Raw genomic sequence first — 15,827 nt, forward strand, 5'->3', positions numbered from 1 at the left:
GGACCTTTAGGTTGCTTTTAACTTTTTAAATAAAAAGCAAATTTTTTTGCTATTATGAGCAATGCTGCAGTAGGAAATCTGATACCCATTTGTATGTGAGCCAGTATCCTCAATAAACTGCTTTTCAAATTAATAGCCTCAAAAGCTATAGATATACTCGAGAGATTTTTTTTTTTTCCTGTTTTTGGCTTTGGAGTGAAAGAAAGCTAAGGACAAGAAAGAGCCCACCTTTATTTTTCTGCATGCCTTGTAAGTGATTACAGTGATTCTGAAACCTTGTTCATTTTTCATGTTCAGCATCCCTACCACAGGGCTGGGCACAGTGTGAGAACTCAAAACTTACTTATTTAGTATCACTTTGTTAAATGCTACAAAAAGTACAAAAGGAGTTAAGACAATTATTATAGGGTGGCAGTTCAAACACATAAAATTTTTAAGAATAAGGGAGTGTACAGTGGCTCACATCCATAATCCCAACACTTTGGGAGGCTAAGGTGGGAGGATAGATTGAAGCCAGGAGTTCAAGACTAGCCTGGGCAACAGAGCAAGACCTTGCCTCTTGAAAAAAAATTAGGAATAAATGTCATTTTGGGATTAAGCAAGTAATTGAAAAGGTTAGAATTGATTAATAGTTTTTTTGAAGGAATTAGACTTGAACTGGGTGGACCTTAATCAATAATTTGTGTAAAAAAAAATTCCAGCAGCAGGAAGGCATGTGAAAGGCAGCATGATAAATTAAATGCTAGAATGAGAATAAAGATACAAAGACCTGGGAAACAATTATATCTGTTTGGTGGGATTTTGCAGTGTGTGTTTGGGATTACATAGGTTGGGGCCAGGTTGTAGGAGCATTTGAAAAACAGGCTGGCTCATTATATGAGATTTCTAAACCAGAGAACAACAACATAAGACAGGTTTGATCTGGAGATGGCGTGAATGGAAGCAGGGAAATCAAATGACCATTATAATCCTACCAAATGGAAATGGTAAACCTAATTACTTTAAAAAATAATGGAGACTATAATCACATTGAAAAACACTTGGTTTTTATTGACTGTCACTGTGAAAAGATACACTTATGAACAAAGGCACAAATACAAAGAGTTACAATAGTGTTTGGGGTTATATGTAATTTTTTTCAAACAAATGAAATTTGGCAATGGTAATTATTATAAAAAAGGAAAAAAATATGCCTCGTTTACATTGTCTAATTTGAACCCCATGATAAGCCTATTAGATAAGGGCAGACACTGTTATCATCATTTACAGATGTGGAAATTGAACTCTGAAAGATTATTTGCCCAAAATTACTCAGTAAGTACATGTCACTAGTTAGTAACAGAGGAGGAACACAAACCCAGATCTTCATAGGTCAGATGACGTGTTGGCAATAGAATGGGGAAGACTCTTCATCCTTTTAGACAGTTTGTTTAATCCTGTTTCACCAGTGTAACCCTTGCTTCATACTCTCAAGTAGGGAAGGTGGTAATATAATATCATGTAACAATTAACTTTAAATGGAAATTGACAAAAAAAAAAGTGTTCCTACCAATTACCAAAAAAAAAAAGTGGGGGGGGATTGAGACTGAGAAACAGATATTCTCTCATTACATATGCTGTGTGGGCCATACCAGTTGCATTCAGGAAATGTTCCAAATGAGGGTCCTGTCATTTGGAATGTCATTGGCAGGCCTGAATAGAGCTTTCAGTAGAATAAAAGTCAAAGGGAAATGTCCACATACTTCTAAATATGCATCCTTAAAAAACAGTATTGCCCATATGTAAGAATACTGAAAAACTATGGATTACCATTCAAGCCTGGCAGCAATTTGTGAATCTTCTATCCTCACTCTATCCCTTTAAATGGAACTATTCTCTCTTTTCTGAACAAAGCCTACATTTTCCAACCTCTGAATTTTGCTCGTGCTTACATGCAGTAGCCTTTCTCACCTGTGCTTGTTGAAATTGTATTCATTCTTCAAGAAGCACTTTAAATACCTCTTTCAAGAAGCCTTTCAAATACCTCTTCCAAGAAGCCCTTCTTTCACCCCACTCCTTCCCTGTTCTCCTATAGCCTCCCAACATAAAACTTCTTTTGTAGTATTTATAAACTTTCTTGTTTTAGAGTTTGTGTAGTTTCCTTATTCTTCCTATGCAATTATTAGATTCCTTCAAGAGGAGGCTATGACTTAACATTTACTGAGCAGTTACTATGTCAGAGGTGCCAGGAGTTTCAGTTAATATGTACAATAGCAGCTAGTGTTTATCAAGTATTTACTGACCTAAACAGTACTCTAAATGCTTTGCCTGTATTAAGCCATTTAATTTTCACAATAACCCTATGTGGCAGGTACTACTATTATTACCCCATTTTGCAAATGGGAGAAACTAAGGTCTAGAAATTTGAATTAATTTAGCCAAGGTCACAGGGATAGGAGATGTTTGAGTCATGACTCAAATCCAGATATCCTGCCTCTGGGGGCCCTAGGACTCACCCTCCGTTTCAAAGACCTTCCTTCCAATGAAGAGAAGCTTAGTCTATTTCATTGGGTTTATGCCCCACTAGAAAGTGTGCCTCTCCTCCAGCCCCTCTGTCCTTGAACAGTCAGGCATCCTGTTTCTGGCTATTAGGCCCCTGAAGAAACCTCCTTATAAACTAATTCTAACTGCCAGGAAGGCTTAGAGTGCCCAACCCTGAAGACTTGGGGTTCTATGCTACTCTTTGGATCATCCCACAAACTGAAAATAAAAAAAAAATTAACTCCTGTTTGATTGCTGCTACATATTGGTGGATTCTTGCTATATCCCCACAATTAGCTATATTAAAAATCACTAAAACTAGAGTTCTTAACCTGGGGGCTAATAAAGACTTCCTGAAATTTTATTTAAAAGCATTTTTCTGGGGGAAAAGACCCATAAGTTTCATTGGATTCTCAAATGGATTCAGAGTTCCTGTAAAACCTTCGTAGACCTTCAGGCATTTTTCTTTTTGGAAGCTCCAAGTCCTCTGATCAAACAATGAAACATATAGAAACTCATATTAAATATAATTTTTACCTACTTATCAAATACTTCATTTGACTAATTGTAATAAAGGTATATTTTATGGACATGTGATTAAGTATTATTTTTGACTTTTCAAGTTTCCTTTTTGTATTTTAGAGCCAATACATTTTTTAAGGTCACAAACATTTTCACAGGACCTTGGAAAGCTTATAGGCCCTAGATGCTATACCAAATGGCTCTGAATGGATTACTGACACACAGGGTCAGGAAGCACTGTCCTGCCCTGAAGTGTAAAGTCCAGATGACTGCCTCCTCCATAATTTCCCTCTATTCTTTATTACTTAATCCCCTTCCTGCTCCTCAGTCTTCCTCTTTCTCCTACAGCCTTGAGAGTCTCTTCCTTTACCCCAACTAAGGATGAGGTGACAGAATTCTCTTCTCTTTCTTTGGTCCTCTTTTCTCCGGATCCTAGGAACCCCAGAATGGAATCTCTCAAATCCTGGTGGTGGAAGGGGCAGGCTAAAGGATGCACAAAGAGCTGGAAACTCACAATGAGCTTTTCTCTGGATACCATGAAGTGCCATGGTGAGATGGACAGCTGTGTGGGGAGGGAAGCAGAGGGAAGAAGACTTGTCAGCCAGCCATTCCATACCTCAGACATTTGCATGATCCCAGTTCAGCTAAGGCTCCAGACATGGCAAAGCAGAGACACAAACCTCCCTTCTGTGCCTTGTTTGAATTCCTGACCCTCAGAATTGTGAGAATTATAATTGTGAGAACTATATCACAAATAACAAATTATTATTTTAAGCAAGTAGGTTTTGGGGAAGTTTATTAAGCTGTAATAGTTAACTGGAACAGATGTTTTAAACTAAGGTAACCAACTATTACTTTAATTCATAAATGTGTATACATACATTACATAAAAAAGAAATTAAGTACACGGTATATTTTAACCCTTTGCACTTGGATGTCGACACGGTTAGCAAAAATTATAGAGACTAAAATTACTCTTTGAATGCATCAATAAATTGAAATATTAAAAAAGCCAAATAAATAAGTTTGTATGAAAAGAAACTACAGTTTTTTATTCTAGTGCTGCGCTTTGTAAAATCTGGGGTATTTAAAAAATTAAATCCCGAGTAGAATAAAGGAATCGAGAAAAAAGCAAGTGAATGCAAAGGGTTAAGAATGTGTCTAATAGGTTACTTGTACAAAATTTAAATGAATTTAAGCAAACATTTTTGAAATGAGTTAATCATATATTTAATATTAAGATTTAGGGCTCTTAAAAAGTTATTAAGATTAAAAAAATAACTGAGAATGCTTCAACATTGGTGATTAATCCACCATGGTATAATTAACAAGAATGACACAGATCACTTAAATTGCAGGAAAAAAATTATGTTGATCCTTCCTATGTCTTATATCCATATAAAATGTCATGCCAAAATACCGCCCAAATCAAAAACAACAAAAATATGATCAGCTCTATATCTTGGAATCAAAAATCTGAAAGCATCTGTCAGTGGACCCACACAAAAGCCTTATACTGATTAATGGAAAAGTAATAACTCATTGGGCTGTTTCCAAGAGACACGGATTCTTGGTTTCAGAGTTCCTGAGCTGCTCACTCACTGTGCCAGAACAGCTGACTTCCCACAGGGTATGCTTCAGTATCTCAGCAACTGAGGCTCGGAAGCGAGCTTGGAACTTCTTACTAATTAGCACGTAAAGGATGGGGTTTAAGCAACTGTTGAGGAATGCCAAGCCCGTGGAGAGGGGGATGCCAGCCTGCAGCACCTGGTGGAAATGGCTGCTGTGGTGAATGGTGAGCTCCCAAATGTTAAACAGGTGATAAGGAGTCCAGCAAATCAAAAAGGCCACAACTACAGCCAGGACTGTCCAGAAATGCTTACTAGAGATCAGGATGCTTCGCTTCTTCACCTTGAAGATGAGACACAGGTAGCAAATACTCATTGTTAGCAAAGGAAAGAGATACCCAACAAGAAATTTCACCCAGGTCAGAACGTGGTGCCTTACCACAGTGAGGTCAGGATTATGCTCGTGGAAATTGTTATAGCAAAGAGTATGGTTATTGAACTCCACAGTGTCCCGGAAGTATAGGGCAGGGCCACCAATTAGAGAAGCCAAAAGCCAGATGAATATAACAACAATTAGGGAGTTCTTTAGGGTTCGGTGCCGATGAGACATGATAGGATGGATCAAGTGGACGTAGCGGTCCAGGCTGATCACTGTCAGGAAAAAAACACTGGCAAACATATTCAACTGGGCAATGAAGGAATTGGCCTTGCACAACCAGATGCCAAAGGGCCAGTGGAAATTCATGGCTACATAAGAGATGTACAGGGGCAGGAAGAGAACAAAAATGAAATCTGCGATGGCCAGATTGAGAAACCAGAGAGTGGTCACTGTCTTCTTCCACTTGAATCCTGTGAACCAAATGACAATGGCATTTCCAGGAATTCCCAGAACAAATGCTAAACAATATAACATCAGAGAAACCCAGTGAACAAGTCCCAGGCGCCCTTTCTCCTCCAAATCAGACTCCGGAGAGTAATATTCCAGGGCATAGGAATAGTTCTCAAATTCTTCAAATAATGTTTCCTCTAGATCTTCCATGACCTTGCTAAGTGGAGAATGAGGAAATCTATGGAAGCAAATTTAAAAAGAAAGAAAAAAATGTTTTAAAGAAAAAGAAAAGTTCAATGAATGATAAGGAACATTAAGGTAAAAATACTTCATCTTATGGACCAGTCATAGTAAACTTTTTGGTAGATGATTATACTCCAGATGTCCAAGTCTCGGTGGGCCTCAGTTTCATTCTGATTTCATTCTCAAAGCTGTGAGACCTCATTTTTGTAAAATGTTTAGTAATTGTTAAATTAAAATGAATGACTCTACAGGTTGTTCATAATGCTTATAAGGCTGAGTTGAGAAAATCTAACCCTTAACGAGCATTTATTAGGTTCCTACTAATTCCTACTAATGGCAGATGCAAAAGAAAAATGATTAATACTTACACAATGCTAACTTCAAAATCTGTATTTGTAGCCCTAACTTCTCAAGCTCTTGACAAAGAGTTCCAACTGTTTCCTAGATATATCCACTTGGATGGTGCAAGTAAGCACTGAAGATGTTGACCCTCTATTTTGCACCCAAGGATGTTTTGATTCTATGTGTATGAAAGCAAACACGGTAATCCAAATTATATCAGTATGGATGGCTTTTCATCCAAAAGGTATCTTTTTTTTTTTTGAGACAGAGTCTCACTTTGTTGCCCAGGCTAGAGTGAGTGCCGTGGAGTCAGCCTGGCTCACAGCAACCTCAATCACCCGGGCTCAGCGATCCTACTGCCTCAGCCTCCCGAGTAGCTGGGACTACAGGCATGCACCACCATGCCTGGCTAATTTTTTTGTATATATATTTTTAGTTGGTCAATTAATTTATTTCTATTTTTGGTAGAGACAGGGTCTCGCTCAGGCTGGTTTCGAACTCCTGACCTTGAGCAATCTGTCTCAGCCTCCCAAAGTGCTAGGATTATAGGCGTGAGCCACCGCGCCCAGCCCAAAAGGTATCTTTTTGAGTAAACTTGATTGTGACCACTTAATTTCTATATTAATTTCCTAAAGAATGTAATTCAGCTTTATTTTTTATTTTTTTGAAATTCATTTATTTTGAGTTAATTTGATTCCTTCCTGTAATCATTTATGACAAAGATGTTAATCAGTTTTACTTTATTTTTTGTCCATACCAAATTTTATCTCTTATAATTTCTACCAAAGTAAGTTTTGTTTTGTGGGTTCCCCCCTCCACCTTTTTTTTCTTACCAAGGCCAGTTTTCCTGGGTTAAGAAGACTTGAATGTCAAATTTTCAATCAAAACAAAATGTACTGGGTGCAATCCTGGCTTCTTCAATTTTATTTGTGCTATTTCTTTCTGTAGTATTCAAGATCAAGTAGAAAGAAGATGAATAGTTGTATTCATTTCATGGAGCTACAATCATAAATGGGGAAACAATGTAAGACTTGGGATTACAGTTGGTTACAATGAACAGGTCAAAACATCCTGTGTTGCTCACAGGCATCTCAAACTCAACTTGTCTATCACTGTTCATCAACCTACCTTAAATCTTCTGAGAAATCTGGCAGGGCATAATTAAAAGACAAAAGCAATTCATTAGCTTCCTCCCAACCCCAGACCCAGCAACCTATTTTTGTTCTTCAATATTCAATTCAAATGCCACCTTTCTTGGAAACATTTCCTGACATTATCTTCCTGCAGATAATTATGATAATAATTTTTTTTTTTTTTTGAAACAGGCTCTTGCGCTGTTGCCCTGGCTGGAGTACAGCGGTATAATTATAGGTCACTGCAGCCTCCAACTCTTGGCCTCAAGCCATCCTCCTGCCTTGGCCTCATACTTAATATCATTGCCAAACTCTCTCTAACCCTGACCAACAGTTCTATCCCCAGGATCTTGGCTTATTCCTTGACAACAAATCCAATCCTTTGTGTAACCTTTGTGTATCCAGTGAATAAGAATTGACTCATTTTTGCTGCCCTGTTTTTTCAGGCCTGGGATGTGATCCTACCTTCTCCCGCTCCTCCTGGCTTACCCTCCCTGTCTCAAATTATTTCCAGCCTAGTCTCAGACTCCTTCTATTGGTTTTCTGCCTATGTACTAAGACACCCTTACCTTCCTGGTGCCTATGACCTGTTCTTTTAGGATATTAACAATTTTGAAGTCAAATAGCCCAAGTGGTGGCCTGAATCACCTTCTAAAACCCTAAGTAGTGCGTAGAAGGAACCTTATTCCCCAAACAAAGAAAAGCCCATGGAAGACCCCTAAAAGCTCACAACCACCATACTCACCAAAATCTCCCCCATTCAATGTACATTATATCATTTCATTAAGAGTAAATTAGGCTGGGCACGGTGGCTCACTCCTGTAATCCTAGCACTCTGGGAGGCTGAGGCAGGAGGATTGCTTGAGCTTAGGAATTTGAAACCAGCCTGAGCAAGAGCAAGACCCCATCTCTACTACAAATGGAAAGATATTAGCCAAACAACTAAAAAAAAAAAAAAAAATAGAAAAAATTAGTCCGGCATGGTGGCGCATGCCTGTAGACCCAGCTACCCAGGAGACTGAGGCAGTGGGATTGCTTGAGCCCAGGAGTTTGAGGTTGCTGTGAGCTAGGCTTTTGCCACGGCACTCTAGCCTGGGCAACAGAGTGAGACTCTGTCTTAAAAAAAAAAAAAAAAGAGTAAATTAATATCTGTAGAAATCTTTCTTTTAGTAAAAAAAAAAAAAATTTAATTATAGCCAACTGGACCACATACAAAATTCCTTAATAAATTCCTTTTTATAAACTTTATTTCAACCTACACATACACTATCTATAAAACATGCCTAAAAACTTTTCCTTTTGTCCTAATATTCCCTTTTGCTAAATAATCAGTCATTTTAGGAAAAAAAAATGCCATGCAAGATGCTTTCTTTCTTTTTTTTTTTTGAGATAGAGTCTCACTCTGTCACCCAGGCTAGAGTGCCGTGGTGTCAGCCTTGCTCACAGCAACCTCAAACTCCTGAACTCAAGAGATCCTTCTGCCTCAGCCTCCCAAGTAGCTGGGATTACAGGCATGTGCCAGCATGCCCGGCTAATTTTCTCTATTTTTGGTAGAGACAGGTCTTACTCTTGCTCAGGCTGGTCTCGAACTCCTAAGCTCAAGCAATCTCCCTTGCCTCGGCCTTCCAGAGTGCTAGGATTACAGGCATAAACCAACATGACTGGCCCCACCATTCAATTTTTATCTTAAAGTGAATTATTACAAAAAGATTAATAATTTAGAATTTTTTTCCCTAGGCAAAAACTTTATTACAGCAACGTAATGTACACATCACCGCCTCACTTGTAAGGAGTACAACAAAAAGGGAAAAGACCAAGGGAAAACTGAAGCTTCCAATTTAACTTCTAACTACAACTTCTAGGACAACTTTGAGGTTGCTGTGAGCTAGGCTGACGCCACGGCACTCACTCTAGCCTGGGCAACAAAGCGAGACTCTGTCTCAAAAAAAAAAAAAAACTAAAAAAACCATCAGATGAAAATGAGTTAGAAACATGTTTTGTGAACCTCTCTACAGTCATTGAATCAGTGGAAGTAAACTATATCTGTAGTTAAGATTAAAAGATTAACCTTTTAAGATTAACCTAAAGTATTTTCATAAATCGTTGATCATAAGTTTTTGTGTGCGTGTGTGCTGTATTTGGTAATTTATTTATTCTAATTTGCTTATGATAAGGAAACCACCTTCTATTACTTTGCGCATGCGCCACCTGGGACCCCCACCCCCAACGGAAGCCCCACATCAGCATAATACTAACCTATTACCTGGCGAGTATGAACTCACCTATTACCTAGCCAGCTGAGACCCCACCCCTCAGAACATCCCAACTTAATAAAAGTGGGAAAAATCAGGTAGATGGGGATCAGAATTTGGAGGCGAGACCCCTCTGAGCCTGCCAGCAAATAGACTTTCATTCTCCAACTCTCCGTGTGCAGCTCGGTTTATCCTCAGGACCACCCACTGTAACACTTGCTGTAATATTTTGGTTCCCTGATCGGGAAAACCGACCTCCCTGGCCCCTTGAAACCACCTGTTCGAGATGGGCACAGCGACCAGCAGGACCTAGGGGACAGAAGCGAACCAGCGCCAACCGCCATTTTGCGGAATATCTTCCCTCCTCCGGAGCTCCCGCCAGCTGCAGGGTCCCGAACTCTCCTGGACGTGCTGGACGGACGGACGGACAGACAAGTCAAATCGGGTCTGGAGGCATCGGACCAGGTAAGGTGCTGGGATCCCTCGGGTCAGGCCCGTCAGAGGAAGGAAGAGGAGCTTGATCACCTCCTGAGTGCGGGGAATTCCCAGCGCGGGAACGTGTAACCTCTGCCTGACTCAATGAGTGAGTGAAGAGTGAGTGAAGAGTGTTTGTGGTTCCATGGCTATGGAACTTGAGTGGGTCCTTACCTGTGGTTCTGTGTCCTACAGCATAAAGGTGATCGACTTCTGTAAAGGGAGTGAGCAAGCCTGGGGTTTATATGGGTACACCTTCGCCAAGACGCGCCTAAGTTCCCCAGAGGGACACCTGAGCAACGTCCCTCCCTTTGTCTGTTAAGCTGCGACACCGTTCAAGGGTTAGGATGGGTAGCGTAGAATCTAAGCCTACAGTCCTTAAATGCATGTAAAAGAACTTTAAGAAGGGTTTCACAGGAGATTACGGTGTCACACCGAGTCCCAGTGGACTTCGCGCCCCCTGTGAACACCAATGACCCACATTCCGGGTCGACTGGCCCGCAACAGGAACCTTAGACCTCCCCACCATGCGAGCAGTTTGGAGAATCATCACCGGGACTCCCAGCCACCCCGACCAATTCCCTTACATAGATTCATGGCGAGAGACTGCTCAGACCATGCCCCCTTGGGTCCGGTTCCGTGCTAATAAGGGACAGTGCAGGATTTTTGTGGCCCAAAGGACCAGAGACTCCAAACTGTCCAAACCCATCTATCAGGAAGCTCCTGAAGAGGGCCCATCGCCAATGCCCTACAACTCTACCGTGACACCTCCTGAAGTACCCCCGAATCCACCAGACACCCCGTCACTGTCAGTCTCCCTGCCGCCAGCTCCTTCTGACCCTTTTTAACACAGAAGAACGACGCAGGATTGTAGCTGAGACCCAGAGGTGGCTCCAGGACCAGGCTCCAGCAGGGACCTTGGACGTGGAGCAGTGGGCACAGAGAGCAGCACCCAACAAAACCTGGATTGGGATTTCAACTCCCTGAGCGGACAAAAGGCACGGGGAAGGTATAGGGAAGCTCTCCTCCACGGGGTCCGGGAGGGAGCCGGAAACCCAACCAACAAGAACAAAGTCGCTCTGATCACTGAGAAACTGGAGGAATCACCAAGCGAATTCTAGAGCGCCTTTGTGAGGCATACCGCGTCTACACACCCTATGACCCAGAGGCCGCCAAAAATCAGCATATAGTGAATGCCGTAGTTATTGGGCAGTCCCATACTGACATCCGAAACTTGATGGGTTTGCAGGAATTACGCAGCTGATGGAAGTGGCCCAGAAGTTCTATGTTAATCGAGACTGGACCATCCAGAGAGAGAATGACAAGAAAATGAAACAGAAAGCTGCTCTCCTGGCCACTGCGCTCCGAATACCTGACCCAGCCAAAAACCTGGCCCACCACTGGAAGGAGGATTCAGGAGACAAGGGACCAGTAGGCCTATTGTAAGGAGTTTGGTCACTGGAAGCATGAATGCCCCAACAGAAGAAACCCCCCACTGCCAAATAGGAACCTGCCTAGGGGCTTCCAGCAGGAGCCAGAGACCCAGAAGCTCATGGGTCTCACTGGGGTAGACTGGGAATAGTACTGACCAGGTTTCCTGACTCTTGGCCCCCCGGGATCCTGTGGTCGTAATGGAAGTAGGGAGGCCGACCAATGACGCTCCTGGTGGACACTGGGACAGAACACTTTGGGGGTAACCACCCCAATGACTCCATTTATGAAGCAGGAAACCACTATTGTGTGAGCCACTGGAACTCGAGTAGCTTGACCCTTCTGCTAGTCGCAAATATGCAAGATGGGAGGCCACTAGATAAGACATGATTTCCTATAAATACCGGACTGCCCCATTCCCCTCCTAGGTCAAGATCTCCGGAGCCAACTGGAAACCCAGATTACCTTCCACATGGAAGGGACTTCGAGCCTCAGGCTCGGCACCTCAGAGACTCCTATAGTGGGGCTGGGCACAGTGGCTCACGCCTGTAATCCTAGCACTCTGGGAGGCAGAGACAGGCGGATCCTTTGAACTCAGGAGTTCAAGACCAGACTGAGCAAGAGCGAGACCCCATCTCTACTAAAAAAAAAAATAGAAAGAAATTAGCTGGACAACTAATATATATAATTAGACGGGCATTGTGGCACCTGGCTGTATTCCCAGCTACTTGGGAGGCTGAGGCAGAAGGCTTGCTTGAGCCCAGGAATTTAAGGTTGCTGTGAGCTAGGCTGATGCCATAGCCCTCTAGCCCAGGCAACAGACTCTGTCTCAAAAAAAACCAAACAAACAAAAAAAACACTCTCATAATGGCTGTCACCATACCCTGGGAATGGGAGTGGAAGCTATATGATGAGGCCAAAGAGAAACAGAACCCGCCTGAATTCCAGCAGGATTTTCCGTTGGTGTGGGTGGAGGACAAGCCACTGCCCACCCTCACCCCTACCCACTCCTTGCCGTCTTGCACACCAACATGCACTCCTGGTGATCAAGATGAAACCAGGAGCCCAACGGACCAAGTGACGACAGTACCTCATCCCCAAGGAGGCTGCAGAGGGAATTCAGGAACACATCTATAGGCTCAAGTGGGAGGGGATTTTGGTGGAGTGCCCATCTGCACGGAACACTCCCCTCCTGCCAGTCAAAAAGCTCAATAGGGTTTGCCAGCAGCCCATCCAAAACCTGTGACTGATTAACGAGGCCGCAGTGACTCTCCACTCAGTGGTACCGAATCCATTCACCTTCCTGAGCCTCATTCCTCCTGATGCTGCCTGGTTCTCCTGCTGGACTTGAAGGATGCTTTCTTCTGCATGCGGCTCACTCTGAAGAGCCAGCCCCTGTTGGCCTTTGAGTGGAAGGATCTTCAGACTAGAAGGAAAACCCAGCTGACCTGGACACGACTACATAAGGATTTAAAAATTCACCAACTCTATCCGGGGAGGCCCTAGCCACTGACCTCATCTCCTTTCCACAAGAAGAAACCCGCTGCACACTTCTACAGTACGTCAGTGACCTCCTTCTAGCAAGCCCAACTAGAGAAGACTGCCACGGGGGAACCCAGTGCTTGCTCCAGTTACTCACTGACAAAGGATACAAAGTGTCAATGGAAAAAGAAGAGACCAAACTCTGTAAAATAATTTTCAAGAGGTTTACTCTGAGCCAAATTTGAGGACCATGACCCAGAGCCACGCTCAAGAAGCCTTCAGCAAGTGGACTGGGTGTGGCTGGGTTACAGTTTGGATTTATACATTTCAGTGAGACAGGGGTTACAGGTAAAGTCATAAATCAATATGTGGGACGCATACATTGGTTTTCCCCCAAAAGGTGGGCCATCTCGAAGTGGGGGGGGCAGCTTCTAGGTTACAGGTGGGTTAAAGATTCTTTGACTTGTAATTGGTTAAAAGACAGGAAGCTTTATCTAAAGGCTTGGAATGTTTTAACATAAGAAGCTATTTATCAGAGATAAGTCACCAAACATAGATTTGTTGTGTAAATTGAGGACCCACAGGTTTGCCTTGCATGCCATTAGGCCTGTTAATGGTTTACAAAGGATGTCTCCAAGATGGAGGAGGGGCAGGATGAGGCCTGTCTGACCTCCTTCCTCCCGGCAGGCAATCTAATTTTGGGATATCCCTTTGGCCATGAGAGTGTCCATTCAGTCAGCTGGTGGGAGGTAAGCATTAAAATTTTATTTTAGTTCACAAAGGTCTCCTGAAAAAAGGCACAGATCTGCAGGTAACAGGTAAAGTACCTCGGTTTCCATGTCACGCAGGGACACCAGACACTGGGATATGAATATAAGCACCCCATCTGTACAATTCCCAGGCCGACCAGTCAGAGACAATTCAGACCAAAGACACAAAGGCTAAGCTTATTAAAATAGCCTCAGTAACGGAGTCAACTTATAAAAGGCCAGATGTTACTGGCATACAAAAGGTCACTGAACCCCTGGAAACCTCTCCCCTAATAACCTGGTTCCTCAATATGACCCTCCAAACCCTATCCAACCATACTTCATGTTGGGTCTATTTATCCCTCCAGAAATGGGTCTATATTGGGGTCCCTGTGACTCTGGGCTGGAACTCCAGCATCTTGATCCCAGGCCCAAACAAAACAGCCCTGTTGGGTCCAGTAGCATACAATGTCCGCTTAGCCATAACTTCCCACCTGAATATCACTTGCGTTACTAATGCAAGAGAGAATGAAATATTGGGATTTATGCCAGGTGAACTCGGCACAAATAATGAAACCTTACCCAGCAATGCCACTGCTACTTGCTCCCGGGATGGCATATTCTTTCTTTGTGGAGACATTGCCTACCTCTGCCTCCCAGGAAACTGGACCAGGACCTCCACCCAGGTCTTCCTCACCCCAGATGTTTCTATCTTTGAAACCCAACAACTGGAAGCTGCACTAAGCTCCCACCCAAACACCCAGAAAAGACAGTCATTACTTGCATTGATCCTTATGGGGGAGGAATTGCTGCTGGGATAAGAGCAGGAGTAGGTGGCCTAGGAACATCCCTGAGCATCTACCATAAGTTATCTCAAGAACTAAATGAAGACATGAAACAAGTAGTAGATCCTTAGTATCCCTCCAGAGTCAACTGAACTCACTAGCAGCAGTAACCTTACAGAATAGATGGGCCTTAGACCTACTCACTGCTGAAAAGGGGGGACCTATATATTTCTAGGGGAAAAGTGCTGGTACTATATAAACCAGACAGGAGTAATAACCACAAAAGTCAGGGAGCTAAAAAAAAAGTCCAAAAACACCTCCAAAATTAAAATAAACCTGGGGTTTCAATGTAGGGCAATGGTCTTCATGGATACTACCTCTGGCCAGGCCACTAATAATTATTCTCTTCCTTGTCACCATAGGCCCCTACAGACTGAGAGCAATTATAAAATTCATAAAAACAACTGTATTCCGACAAGCAACAGTTCACATAATGGCCTCAGAAGGCTGTTACCCACTGGGAAGTGATGCCTTATGATATACCTATAAGAGCATCAAAGAGGGGAATGATAAAGGAAACCCCTATCCATTACCTGGGGCATCAGCTACCTGAGACCCCCACCCCTCATGGAAGACCCGCATCAGCATAATACTAAGCTATTACCTGGCGCATCAACTAACCTATTACCTGGTGAGGCATTAGCCACCTGAGACGCCATCCCTCAGACCACCCCAACTTAATAAAGTGGGAAAAATCGGGTATACGGGGCTCAAAATTTAATGACGAAAGCCCTCTAAGCTCGCTGGCAAATAAACCTTGATTCTCTGACTCTCCATGTGCCACTGGGTTTGTCCCCAGAACCACCCACCATAACACTTACTATAACAGCCTAAAATGTCAATAATGCCCAGGTTAAGAAACCCTGACCTACAGATACTGAGCTCAGTCTGAACCCCTTTCTTCTATTTCCTGCTGCTGATTCTGCTCATTTCCAATGGGTACCCTCATCTCTGAGTCCTGGCTCAGCCTGGTCTGGGTCATCCTACTGCCAACCAACTGTTCTTTATAAAGGTTGAAAACTGTTGATCTGTAGGTTTAAAATGGCTGAAAAAGTGTTCCAGGCCGGGCGCTGTGGCTCACGCCTGTAATCCTAGCTCTTGGGAGGCCGAGGCGGGCGGATTGCTCAAGGTCAGGAGTTCAAAACCAGCCTGAGCAAGAGCGAGACCCCGTCTCTACTATAAATAGAAAGAAATTAATTGGCCAACTGATATATATATAAAAAAAATTAGCCGGGCATAGTGGCGCATGCCTGTAGTCCCAGCTATTCGGGAGGCCGAGGCAGGATTGCTTGAGGCCAGGAGTTTGAGGTTGCTGTGAGCTAGGCTGACGCCACGGCACTCACTCTAGCCTGGGCAACAAAGTGAGACTCTGTCTCAAAAAAAAAAAAAAAAAACAAAGTGTTCCAAAATGTTTAATGTAGATGCTAATATTTAAAC

The 15,827-nt window shown here is 42.9% G+C and overlaps 1 protein-coding gene across 2 annotated transcripts in view; it reads right to left on the minus strand.

Moving 5' to 3' along the window:
- Positions 1-1,024: 1,024 nt before the first annotated feature.
- Positions 1,025-15,827, minus strand: part of CMKLR2 (chemerin chemokine-like receptor 2) — a 38,044-nt gene continuing 23,241 nt past the window's right edge. For both annotated transcript variants that reach the window (XM_012738892.3, XM_012738893.3), the window contains exons 2-3: positions 6,858-7,023; positions 1,025-5,677 (exon numbers count right to left, since the gene is read on the minus strand). In XM_012738892.3, coding sequence (XP_012594346.1) covers positions 4,582-5,649 — 1,068 coding nt within the window. In that variant the 5' untranslated portion in view covers positions 5,650-5,677; positions 6,858-7,023 and the 3' untranslated portion in view covers positions 1,025-4,581. The remainder of the gene's footprint in view (positions 5,678-6,857; positions 7,024-15,827) is intronic.

This window comes from Microcebus murinus, chromosome 8 (genome assembly GCF_040939455.1).
Source record: "Microcebus murinus isolate Inina chromosome 8, M.murinus_Inina_mat1.0, whole genome shotgun sequence".
Lineage (NCBI taxonomy): Eukaryota > Metazoa > Chordata > Mammalia > Primates > Cheirogaleidae > Microcebus > Microcebus murinus.